The sequence below is a fragment of the Patiria miniata genome, unplaced genomic scaffold (genome assembly GCF_015706575.1).
Source record: "Patiria miniata isolate m_02_andy unplaced genomic scaffold, ASM1570657v1 HiC_scaffold_26, whole genome shotgun sequence".
NCBI lineage: Eukaryota > Metazoa > Echinodermata > Asteroidea > Valvatida > Asterinidae > Patiria > Patiria miniata.
The window spans coordinates 9,530,334-9,542,486 of record NW_024037065.1 but is presented as its reverse complement, the minus strand read 5'-3'; the positions used below and the strand labels follow the sequence as shown (position 1 = coordinate 9,542,486).

Genomic DNA, 12,153 nt, shown 5'->3' with positions numbered 1-12,153 from the left:
CCATGCTGCATTATCATACTCGGATGAATGTTGTTCACACGAGGTATGGCAAGATTGCCACACCCATAGAAATTGCAACAACACCAGACACAGACCAAAAGGCATAAAGCCAGGAAAAGGCATAAAGCCAGGAAAAGGCATAAAGCCAGGATTGCGTGCAACTAATCTTTAATTGATCTTTAATCTTTAATCTTTAATGATCAAAACACACTTGTTCAATGTACATTATGTCCTTATGCTTCTGTTTCAACTCCGATCGACTCACAGTCAATTATGAAACCCTCCAATGGAAAAAACTCTCCAAGGTTCTACTGTTGAGAATATCTTAGTATCAGCAAAGGCACCAGTGGTACAGCCTGCACGCTGCCTATCAGTAGAAAGGCTGCTGTGTAACTTCCGGTCAAGTCGTAAACAAAACCTTAAAACAGAGACAGAAGGTAAAATTGAAATCGGGAAGTCTCGAAGAATGGTTTGACATTGTTGATCTTTTACGCCATTGCATGGTGTGATGCACATTGCCAGTGATGCCACACAAGTAACACCATGAATTAAAGTGCTTCCTAATAATTATTACTTGTATGTTGAAACTACATACTAGACTACTCCATGCAGTGAAGAAAGTGGCGTAAGGAAACGACACTCATTCATTAGGCTTATACGTACCAGGCAGAAATCCCAAAGCGACTAATAATAGCGTCACCTTTAGCCCGATCCAGCCAAAAGCACCCGCCAATAGCTCGACACCAAGAACCTGCTTGACGAGAACATCCATCTGGCAGGACAAGACCCCGTCACTGAACAAAATCAGCACCGCTGACGTCATCATTGGCCAAAAAGAAGTCAGCAAAGAGGAGGCAAGGTACGAGACGGAACTCATAACGAGGCAAACGGCAACCAGAGTCCACGAGGACATCACTCCGCGGTCGGTGATCGGTCCCTGACTGATTGTACCAAACAGGTTCGCAATGCCCGCGATGGTCACGAAAGACCCCGCCTCCTCCAAAGTGAACCCGTTGGACTGCGCCTGGGACACGAAATACACAATCCACATGAGGTACGCGTAGATCGTGCAGCAATATATGACGGCCACCAACCAGTAGCGCGAATTGAGAAGTAGTCCCACCTCGAAGTTCTTAGAGACGAACTTCCACAGCGAACCACAGTGAGAACGGAGAGTGCTCTCATGTGCTGATGACGAATTAGTGTGTTCGGTCTGGGGGAGCGTTTGGTATGCGTTTGACTGATCGAGCTCAGGCTGCCTCGTTGCTACCATAACGGCGCCACTCGCAACAGAATGCATGGTGATGGCTCCCACTAGTAACATGGTTCCTCTCCAGCCGTAGGTGTCTAAGAAAAGCTGGACCAGGGGCGCGAAGACGATCAGTCCCACGGAGTAGCCGGTCCGTGCGATGCCATTGGCTGTGGCGTAGTTCTTGGTAAAACAGCGTCCGACAGCCTCCTTTGCAACGACATTAGATATACCTATGGCAGTACCTTCAAAGATATAATATAAAAAAAGTATCCCCTACTTGATCTACGTTAATTGCCAAAAACTAGCAACTAATATCTCACATTAATGTCTTATTGTAACCCCGATTATGTACATTGCTTTATACATAGTTTTTCCTGCACATTTTGAAACTTAATTTTGAAACTTAGTTTGCTTTTCATAATAAATAATTATAGGCCTACTTATTTCTTGCGTGAAATGGAAAATACGCAATTTCATTTGCCTGTGTATACCCTATTTCTTTCAGTTGTTGACGCATAAAATTGTCAACGAACTAAATAAATATTGAAAAAGATTACAATTTTGCATAGTAATTGTTACATGAAAAATGCTTATTTAAGGTTTAAAGACCTACGTTACACGGAGACTAACAGACACAAAAAAGTAAATATGTAAAAATGAACAGATGAAAACGTAAAAATACGGAAGATGGCCTACAATTATGAGATGAATTTGAATGAAATTTATATAACATTGATTGCAAAATGACGGAATCGATTCATCTATTGCACGTTCAGCAATAATTGCAGACGACGAAATTGAATTGTCTTTCACGAAAAAGTATGGCGAAAATGAGCGACCAAAGACGAAATTGAAAATGATGTATGAAGGATCATGAATTTTCAAGACGAAATTGAGGTCATTACAGAACCGAGCCCAATCTAGCTAATGCATTTTGGGGGTAATTAGCGCCTCTGCACTCTTATCTGAGATTAAGTAGGTATCCGTTACACTGAGTGGAGCCCAGGACTAACCGACATTATTGCCACTTCAGGAGTGGTTATTATTAGTTACGCAACACACAATACGCCGCACACAAACCCTTTACACCCCCGTGGTCAGCATTATGCCCGTGTGAAGCAATTATTAAGATGTTCATCTCAACTTGAAGGTTCAACAGCATGCTAGCTCTGCGTTATATACTTCGTACACAACTGACGACTGGGATTTGATGTATCATTGTCACGTTAGGTATACAATTTCCTTAAAACAAATGGATACAACAAAATTGATAAGAAACATTAAAAAATAATTACACGAAAAGTTCATTTCAGCTGATGTCGTAGATTCTCTTGTATTTTGCACTGAATCACACACTCAATGCATTTATTGACAACTTCCTATAATAAGGGAATAAATGTGTGCTCCGGAGATTTTTATCACTAGAGTCTGGGTGCTGATAATTACCCGAGCCGGAGGCGAGGGTAATTAAGCGGTATTAAACAGAGTGATAAATACCGACCGAGCACATATTTATTCCCATTCATAAATACCTTATCCGTAAAAAAAATATCAAATAATTCGTTCAAAAAATCCCGATTTTGTTCAACAAGTTCACTTCATGCTTTTTGAAACATCCCTCTAGCAAAATAATGGAGTGTTCAGCTGGCGAGTAAGATGTAAACAACCCTTTTATGGAGATTGACGCGCGCGTAACATGTTCTGCGCGATGTCACGCAGAACGCACCTGGGGCGTTGCGTTTTGAATTTAGAACTATAAAATTCTGACTCGCTTGTAGTGTTGCGCATGCCTACATGAGGATTGTGAACGTTCAACCAATGAAACGGTAAGAGGCACTGGATTTTTAGGAGTCCACATTTTATTGTGACACTGGAAAAGTGTTTAAGACCAGCTAGCCATGTCTTTAACCTTTATCATCCGTTTAAGACCGGCCACGTGACGGGCTCTCGACCAATAGGAATAGCTAAACTGTCTGAGGTATTTATGAATGTGATTTATTGAGTTACTGATATGCCAATGATTAAAAGTGTGAAATACAAATACTGTACAAAAATGAAAAAGCACGGTACACGCATGGGTCTAGTATACCCAATCTAGGTAAAGCATGATACATCAAGCAATCAGTTCAGACCCCGCATGATTAAACTTGTGACAAACTTGCACTGCCCCTGGAACAAACTTTTGCCATGGGGTGCTGGAATAAAGGACGGACAAAATTAATGCGAAAGCGGAGCGCAAAGCCCTTACGTCGTGGCTTAATTTGGATTATATAACTGACATACAGATCCTAGTCATTTGATTGGTGGAACTCACATCACGTGGCATTCGTTATTGCTCCCATTCATGCCACGGCTCAAAAAGTACTATCCGCCCATGGGGAATGGGAGATACTATTCAACAGTTAGGATCATGACGCGGTATTTGTGTGCAAATGCATGCTGGTGTGCGCGTTCAGCGTTGCGCGTAGCGCGTATTGTTCCAAACAGCCAGCGCTACAGCTTTGGGTTCAAACATTTTCGTGAAGGGATGGTTTGGAAGAGGCAAATACATTTTCCTCCAGGTTTGTATTGAAATAAAAGTTCAAATATATCAAATGACAAGGATCTATATGTCAGTTACATAAAACAAATATTGAGTGGCTTTAAATTGTGAAATGGGAGGAATATTATCGCTCGGTAATATCTGGACTTTTCCATTTCACTCGGCTTCGCCTCGTGAAATGGAAAAGTCCAGATTTTACATTGTCCAGATTATCAGATAATATTCCTCCCATTCCACGCTGAGCCACTCAATATTTGTATAATATAGATGCTCTGTGGTGCAATCTGGGGGTGATTCCTGGCCACTTTCATTTGACTTTGCTAGCAAACGTTTTTTGAGATTATGAAGACAATTTATTTCATTATTTTGTTTAGAATATACTGTTGCTCTTAAAACGTTTAACTGTACTGAAAAGTGGAGAACGCTGTATTTTTATCTCCAGTATTGGTTCCATTTCATTCTGGAAAAAGAATTGTATCGTTATGCATGACATCGCATGTAAATATTATTGTTGCAAGGCTGCTTTCTTACATTTAGTAAATTCCTTCGTGTATGTTTTGTTTTATTACGGCGTGGGGCCACAGGGCCAGGGGCCACTTTAGTTCTATCTCACCAAACAATGTAGCTCTCGATGTATGCAGTGTTATTTGTTTGTTACAGAGAATGGCAAATATAAAAGACTAAAAGACCGAATGCATCTTTATGTTTATGCTCGGTAGATAGCAAGTTTGGGGCTAGGCAAGGATTTATCGGTCTACTGAGATTTTATGAGGAAAAAGTTGCAGAGGATGATGAATAGCTTTTTTATGGCAGGGATTTATCGGTCTACTGAGATTTTATGAGAAAAAAACTTGCAGAGGTAAAACATGAATAGCTTTTTTATTAAAACGAAAATACACTGGAATTGTAGCATGACTATAGTTTCAATAAAAGCCCGTCCCACTCCTTTTAGGTTGGGGTTGTGTCACGGTGAACCTTGCTATTTGTTAATCTTGAGTACAAAATGCTAGCAACGTCAATGAAACTTTTAAAAGAAAAGAAAAACCTTCAGGGGCAAGGTATAAACATTTGCCCCTATTAAAAGATCGAATGAAAAAAAACCTGGCAAGCATAAACAACTTTGCCACCATCGTCATGGCCGAGGTTATTGCTTCTGGGTCAAAGCTTCCATCATGGCGGAAATATCAGAGACATGTCATAATTTTGGATACCTTGAGAAGAAATATCGATTCTGCACTGCCTGAAGATTTAGAAAATACCTCCTCTTGATATTTTACAGTGTTGAGCTAGACTTTCGAAGCGCCGCGCTTAGCCGCAGCAAAACTAGAAACAAACAAAACGAAGGAGATATTTGTAGAGCAAGCATAATGTATAGCGTAGCGGCGCAATTTCATCGTCGCGTAGAACACTGCTGGCTGGAACACATTTTTGCCTAGGAGAAGGGGGTGCTGAAGCATATTCCAGCACCCCAATACAAAAAGTTGGGGGTGCTGCAGCATCCACAGCACCCCCGTTCCCGGGGGCTTGAAACTTGACTGTTATTATTCAGAAACTTAGACCATGCTTCCAGAAGAAGCATTAGGCTATGCCCATACGGAAGATTATGGAAAACAACATGGTCAGTAAAAACCATTGGCCAGAGTTTTTTTTATGGAAGTCGGCCTAGTGGCCCAAGTGCCATTTTGTTACATATTTTCAGAAGCTGTCAAAGTAACAGAAAATGAGTAGGAGAAAAACACCTTCCTTCATATTACTGTTCCACAAAATTGAGCTTATATACATAAACTATTTGTTATTCAAAAACAGCTTCATCGTGTGTACTTAACGAAAAGTTAAAACCACAAACGTGCGACTGCAAGGCGAAATAACTTTTGACGTTTTAAGAAAACCCCGAACTGATGACTAATAAACACATAAATCTCATATTGGGTATAAACTTCTCTAAGTCATAGATGCAATTTGTATAATTATATGTTTGAGTACTATTAGGTTGACATCACATTGCTTTTTAATCGTTTTTGTTGTTGTTGCGAAGACTATTGTTTTGTACTGCGGAAAAGAAATTGTAAGAATGTTCAATCAACCAACCAAGAGATAATGAACTGACTTGTATGGGTTGTTAGTTTTTCGTTGACTGAATTGAGTGGCGATTACTTATAAAAATGAGTACAAAAATTGTTTTGAGTACACCTACTTCTGAATATTCAAAACACTCTGTAAAAAGGATGACATATCACCAAACTATTGGATATTTGTCCAGATTTTATTTGAACATAAACCCTGTTAAGTGTTGCATATTTCCAGAGTGATTCAGTCATCGGATTTCTGTTGAAAAGTAAATTAGAGCTTACTTTTATCATAGCTCAATGCTTTGATTCACCTTCCCACTATAAGGGGAGAAATTCTGTTGACAATTTAAAGCTTATTTTAATCGGCGCTCTTCATAAGGGGCGGATTTAACATGTTGACAATTTAGAGCTTAATTCCTTTGATTCGCCCTCTCAACAAAGGGACGGATTTCAATTTAACGTTGAGAGCTTACTTTGATTCGCCCTCTCAATATTAGGGTCGATTTCTGTTGGCAATTTAGAGCACTCTTTGATTCACCCTCTCAATAATAAGGTGCGGATTTCTGTGGACAACTTAGAGGTTAAACTCACCGTCCCAGTTAAGGTGGCGGATTTCTGATGACAATTAAACTGAGGAGTAATTACTTTGATTCGCCCTCCAAAAATTGGGGGCGGATTTTTAAAGTTAGGGGGCCTATATTGATTCGCACTCCCAATAAGGGTGCACATTTCTGTTGACAATATAAAGCTCATTTTGACCCTTCCCCCCCCCCCCACTTTAAAAGTTAAACATATTCAGAAACAAAGTCCTTTAAAGACCCATCTTAAAAACAAGAAAAAAAGATTTTATCAATCGTATTGTTTGCCTAACCAGGGTTGTAAATAAAGACATTGTATACTACAGTTGTTGGCAGTTGTTGGAACAAGTATTCTGAGTCAATTTCTTTGTTGTTCCAAACAGTCAGAATACACAATAAATTGTCTTTTTGTGTGTGTGATGAAACAGGCTTTAGGGTCATTGCGTTAACATGTTGATATTCTCTGAACGGATTGAGCAAATTCAGTATTTTTTCATCTAACAATAGCTTATGAAATTGGCTTTCCATTCATTATTATTTTGGTACTACATATTGTTTTAAATATGAAATTTATTTTTGGGGGTTTGCCTCCGCTTTTTTTTTTAATCACCCATTAATAGCATTTGGTCCAGTTAAAGTGTTCAGACAAGCACGCGTAAAGGAATCCCAAGGTTCATATAATTTCACGTCAAAGTCGTCTCGATCTTGATTATATTTTCCTAACCAATGCTAACCATGATCGCTATCCTTGCTCCAAGCATCCAAGAATGCTCCAAGTAAAATTGTTCCGTGCTCTATGCTTCAGCCACCTGAATCACACAGCTGCATTGTACATACACAATGTACATGCTATCCTACAATCTAGCTCCATGATAATAGCATCATATGGATGGTCACACACTGGCATGGGTAACGCCTATACTGACCACGGCCTGCAAGTCACTGCTCTTAGCTAGTGGATCAGTTACAACTGACCAAAAGTAGGCTCTTATCAGTCTAAACATGCTAAAACATCAGGTAATCCGCTGCAGGGTCTGCATGCGTCATTAGGCTTGAACCTCAGAAACTGAGGTTTGAGAAAATGCATTAGATTGGGCTCAGTTCTGTAATGGTAGCGAAAATGAAACGCGTGTTCAGAGCGATTCTCAATTTCAGACGAAAATGATTGACCGATTTTCAGAAGTGATTGAACATTTTAGGAAATTGGCCGGGAAAACCTGTATTAAACAAATTCGATGGAAATATTATTTAACATTTTAATTAACATTAGATTTATAAGCTCCATGATGACTGGAAAGAAGCTGGAGTATCTCTGCGAATCTGTTTGCTACTAGAATCTGTTTGCTACGAGTGTTAAATTAATCGGGAAAACCGATACATTTCATGTGGAAATTCAATGAAGTTGAAATCGTTGTTTTTCAATGTTTTTGAATACAACCTGCCAGTAACGTGTACAGCAACGCCAGTTGCAGAGAGTTCTCGACGAACGATCCGGCAATGGCCGCTGCACTCATCATCACGCCACCCGTCATCATGACGTAACCAGCCCCAAAGCGCCTGCTCACTAATCCTCCGAAAGGAGCTGTGGAGACGTAAAATATTTGATTTTGAGTTGATCAAAGGATGGAACATCCTTGTTTCTAGATGCGAATGAAGTTGGATAACAATTAAGTAGGATAACAATTGAGTAGGATACCATACAGTGAAAATTCTGTTCGGCTATGTTGCGTTTTGGGCACAATGATGATGTCTGTAGTAAATTAAGAGTAATATAATCAACTTGTCATGATAGTAAATCATGTTCTGACCAGACCACCGAAGAAATAATAATGATCGTGCAGTTTATTTTCCGCACGTATATCAGTTCACACAATGTCAACATTTATGTGTATTTGATTTTAAAATAATGACTGTGAAATAGAATGAAAATGGTATTGCTGAAGGGACCCATTTGAAACCGATGCATGGAGAAAATTAAAATCCTAATTATATTTTTAAAGTATCATATTCACATGTAGTCTGGGTTGCATTACAACCAACAATTATTACATTTAGATAGTGGCTTACAGTCATGCATTCATTCATTCATTCTTCATTATTCATTATTTTTACCACATCTCTTTCATTAAGTGACAAGGCATCAATACATACATGTAGTTTTGGGTATTATAAAGTTCGAGCTTGTTTTACAAAATATATTTATATACACTTTGGGCGCATTATTTTCTAATTAGAGATGGTGGAAGGGGATCCCCAAAAAGCGGAGCTTGTCGAGTAGGGATCCCCTTTAACATGGATTAATACAAACATTTAATGAAAAACAAATGAAAAACAATTGAACGTATACATTTTAAATTGTACATAACACACGGAAAAACATAATATTGCTGATCAGAAAAAAAGAAATACAGAGTAGTAACCCAGTAAGAAGATTAATCTGAGCTATTATAATTTGATAGTAAATTCGATTTAAGTTTGGATTTAAATAATGGAAGGCTACGAGTGCCCTGGAGTGATTTATGTAAGGACTTCCAGTACTTAGGGCCTTCATGCCTAATTGTCTTTTTGTAAACAGTTGTGCTTGCAAATGAAAGTGAAATTATCTACGTTGTCGGGTAAAATGGTGATGTATAGTTTCGTTTCTGCAGAACAATTGTGCAATGGGATTTGGAAGTAAATTATTGTTCAAACGATGCCTGAAGGCTCCAAGCTGAAGTGAATAAATGTCATTGACCTTGAGTGTTTTATATTTACAGAAAAGAGGATTTGAATGTTCTAGTCTGTCGACAGAATTAATAACTCTCAATGCCCGTTTTTGTAGGTTAAGAAAACTATTCAAATAACTAGCTGCACAATTCCCCCATGCTAGGATACCATAGTTCAAATAAGGCAAAATCAATGTATTATACAGCATAAACAGTACTTCCTGTGGGAAAAAGGCTTTGAGCTTACTAATGACACCTTTATTTCTAGAGATAATAGAACAAATGTTGTTAACTTGAATTTTCCAAGAGAGAGTAGGATCAATATATAATCCCAAAAATTTTACACAATCAGAATAGGGCAATTTTATGTTATCGATATATATATCAGGTAAATGGAACATGTTTTAGCGGAAAATAGCATGCAGGTTGTTTTCTTGATATTAAGGGATAATTTGTTTGCTTTAAACCATTCAGAAATTTTAAGTAATTCTTGGTTAACTAAATCAGCAAGTACATCAATGTTGTTATGGCTAAGAAATAACTTACTGTCATCAGCAAACATAATGAAGGAAAATAGATCTGATGATTTGTTAAAATCATAAATAGAGAACAGTAAAGGTCCAAGTATTGATCCGTGAGGAACTCCATGGGATTTTGTTTAAGAGATAATGTAATTGATATGATGAGTAATTGATATACGCATGAGTAATTGATATACCCATGAAAACGCTCAGTCAATTGTAATACAGTACAACACCCATGCATGCGCTTCTTCGCAACGCCATAAATATAATACACACAGTTGAATTAAATTGCAGTTTAGAAAAATACTGTCAGTGTTACCTACGAATCCACCTGTTGCGGATGTCAGTGACGCTATCCAGCCGAGAATCCACATTTGGGAGGTCAGTTGGATTTGCAAAATCGGCAGCATTATCCCGAGACCTTTGGTAATGCCGGTCACCATGAGGTTTCTGGTCCAGAGCGCGAGGACCGCTACCCAGCCGGGCCTTCCGCCGTCCGGCCCCTCCAGACTGTTGCTCACCACCCCGCTCATAGTCCAGGGACTATTTTGGTGAAGGAACAGTGTGCGCGGTGGTTGACTTTCTTGCTCAAAGGTTTTAGAAGGGGTACCGGGTGGGCATGGACATGATATATACCTAACACATCTCGCAGTTAAGTGACACCGCCATCACGTGAATATTATGTATGGAAATAACTTATGAGTGAGATAGTCCTACATCTAAATTGCCATGGGATATTCAATAAGGTTGAAGACCAGTAAATAGGCCCCAAATTGCCTACGCCGGCCAGATCACGATTTGCATGCCCTCAAAATCTTCAGTATTTGAGAGCACTGTGGGCCATGAACTTGAGGGTTTGTTAAAAATATGGGTGGAAGTCGTGCACAGGACTGGGAGCTTGCAGTTGTGTGTAATTTGGATAAATTGGGACCCTAAAAGCGCTCTATTTTGCATTGGAGTGTAGCCATCGTTTTTCAAAATGGCGATGGGCTTCAGGACTATTTTTTAGGGGTGATCATCTTTGGATGGTAATTTCTCCTAAAAGTCATCAGTTGACCCCCCAAAAATTGAAAAGGAAATGAAAAATGATGAAATAAGCTTTAATTTGATGTGTGTCTTGAACACCTTGGAGAGTTGTAGGTATGTTTCCCAAATTTCCGAAGTGGGAGCATTATCATTGGGGTCTATGGAAGTTCATTTACTGGTCTGCTACCCTAAGATTAATCAGGAATAGTTAGAATCTTTTGGCCTGGGAACCAGACTACGAAAAATGTTGATTATATTTTCCCCCGTGATGTTGATGCATGTAGGTCTACATCGAGCTAATTAACATTAATAACCGAATAGATAATTAGTATGATTTAAAGGCTGTGAAGGTAACAGATGGCTAGGCGTCTGGATGCAGATGTTTCCCTCGTAATTGTGGATCTTTGTTTGAATGAATTTTGTGCATACTGGATTTAAAAAAAACAGTGCCCCATTTTGGGGCGATGGCTTCGGAGAGAGTGAGGGCCCCGTCTCCGCCCCCCCCCCCAAGAAATCCCTCGAGTTCGAGTCCGAAAGGGAGGCTTTTTAAAAGGTTACGAAAATTAAGAGAAATTGAAGATCAAGATGCCTCAAAGTTTTATACGCGACCGATAGGCATTCGGGCTATTTCGCAAACATGTATTATCTTCAAATCAGCAACGGCTTGTTTCATACACTTTTTTTCAAAACAAATACAGGCAAGAGTACGGAAACACTCAACATCCTAGTAATCTATCGATGATGATCTACCACTGGGATATATTGTGGCGCAAATTACTATAGCAGCGTAGTCTAGAGAGGGCGCGCTCGCGGCTGTGGGCCCTATATAAGGCCCCGGGGCAGTTGCGAGACGTCATCTGCAGACTCAGCTCAGGTAGACACAGCTCAGTAGACCGAGCGTACGCCGAGATCATCTGCGGGGAAGAGACGGTAGGCAAATTAGCTCGCGCGCGCTGACGGGCGTGTGCTGGGTGGTGCGGTGAAGTCGGGCTGGCATAAGGAGGCACGGAGTCCGCGGAGGCTACTGGAGGCGGAGTGACATACAGCGATCTGCCGATTGTAACGTGACGGAGCCGGAAGGGCGCGCTCATCTACCCGCCGCCTCGAGGAAGGATTGCGACTGGAAACGGTCGAGGGCGGGAGAGTGGAGGCGCACAGGAACGCTGGAGGCGTACGGTTCTTACCCGGGATTCAGAGGCTATCCCCAGCCAGGCATTGCCGTGCTGCCCAGCACTGCCTTACCGTAGCGGCTAATGCGAGGCTACCCCTACAGAGATAATTGAGAGGCTCGGAGACCAATTACTTATTAGAGGCTAACATTATAATTTACGAGAGGTCCATCCTATGACATTGATTCTGTGTAAATAAATCAAGCAGTAATTGAGGTCATTGACTGTTGTGTACTTAATTGTCTGTCCTTGTCCATCTTTGAGGTTGAGGGGCGTGGGTGAGTGCTG

At 40.2% G+C, this 12,153-nt stretch overlaps 1 protein-coding gene across 1 annotated transcript; it reads right to left on the bottom strand.

Moving 5' to 3' along the window:
* Positions 1 to 308: 308 nt before the first annotated feature.
* LOC119734009 (monocarboxylate transporter 12-like) lies at positions 309 to 10,523 on the bottom strand. The gene is made up of 4 exons (XM_038207387.1): positions 9,990 to 10,523; positions 7,880 to 8,023; positions 664 to 1,494; positions 309 to 418 (listed from the first exon to the last, which is right to left on the bottom strand). Exons 1-4 carry the CDS (start codon positions 10,201 to 10,203, stop codon positions 309 to 311), a joined length of 1,299 nt encoding a protein of 432 aa, XP_038063315.1. The 5' UTR covers positions 10,204 to 10,523.
* Positions 10,524 to 12,153: the final 1,630 nt, after the last annotated feature.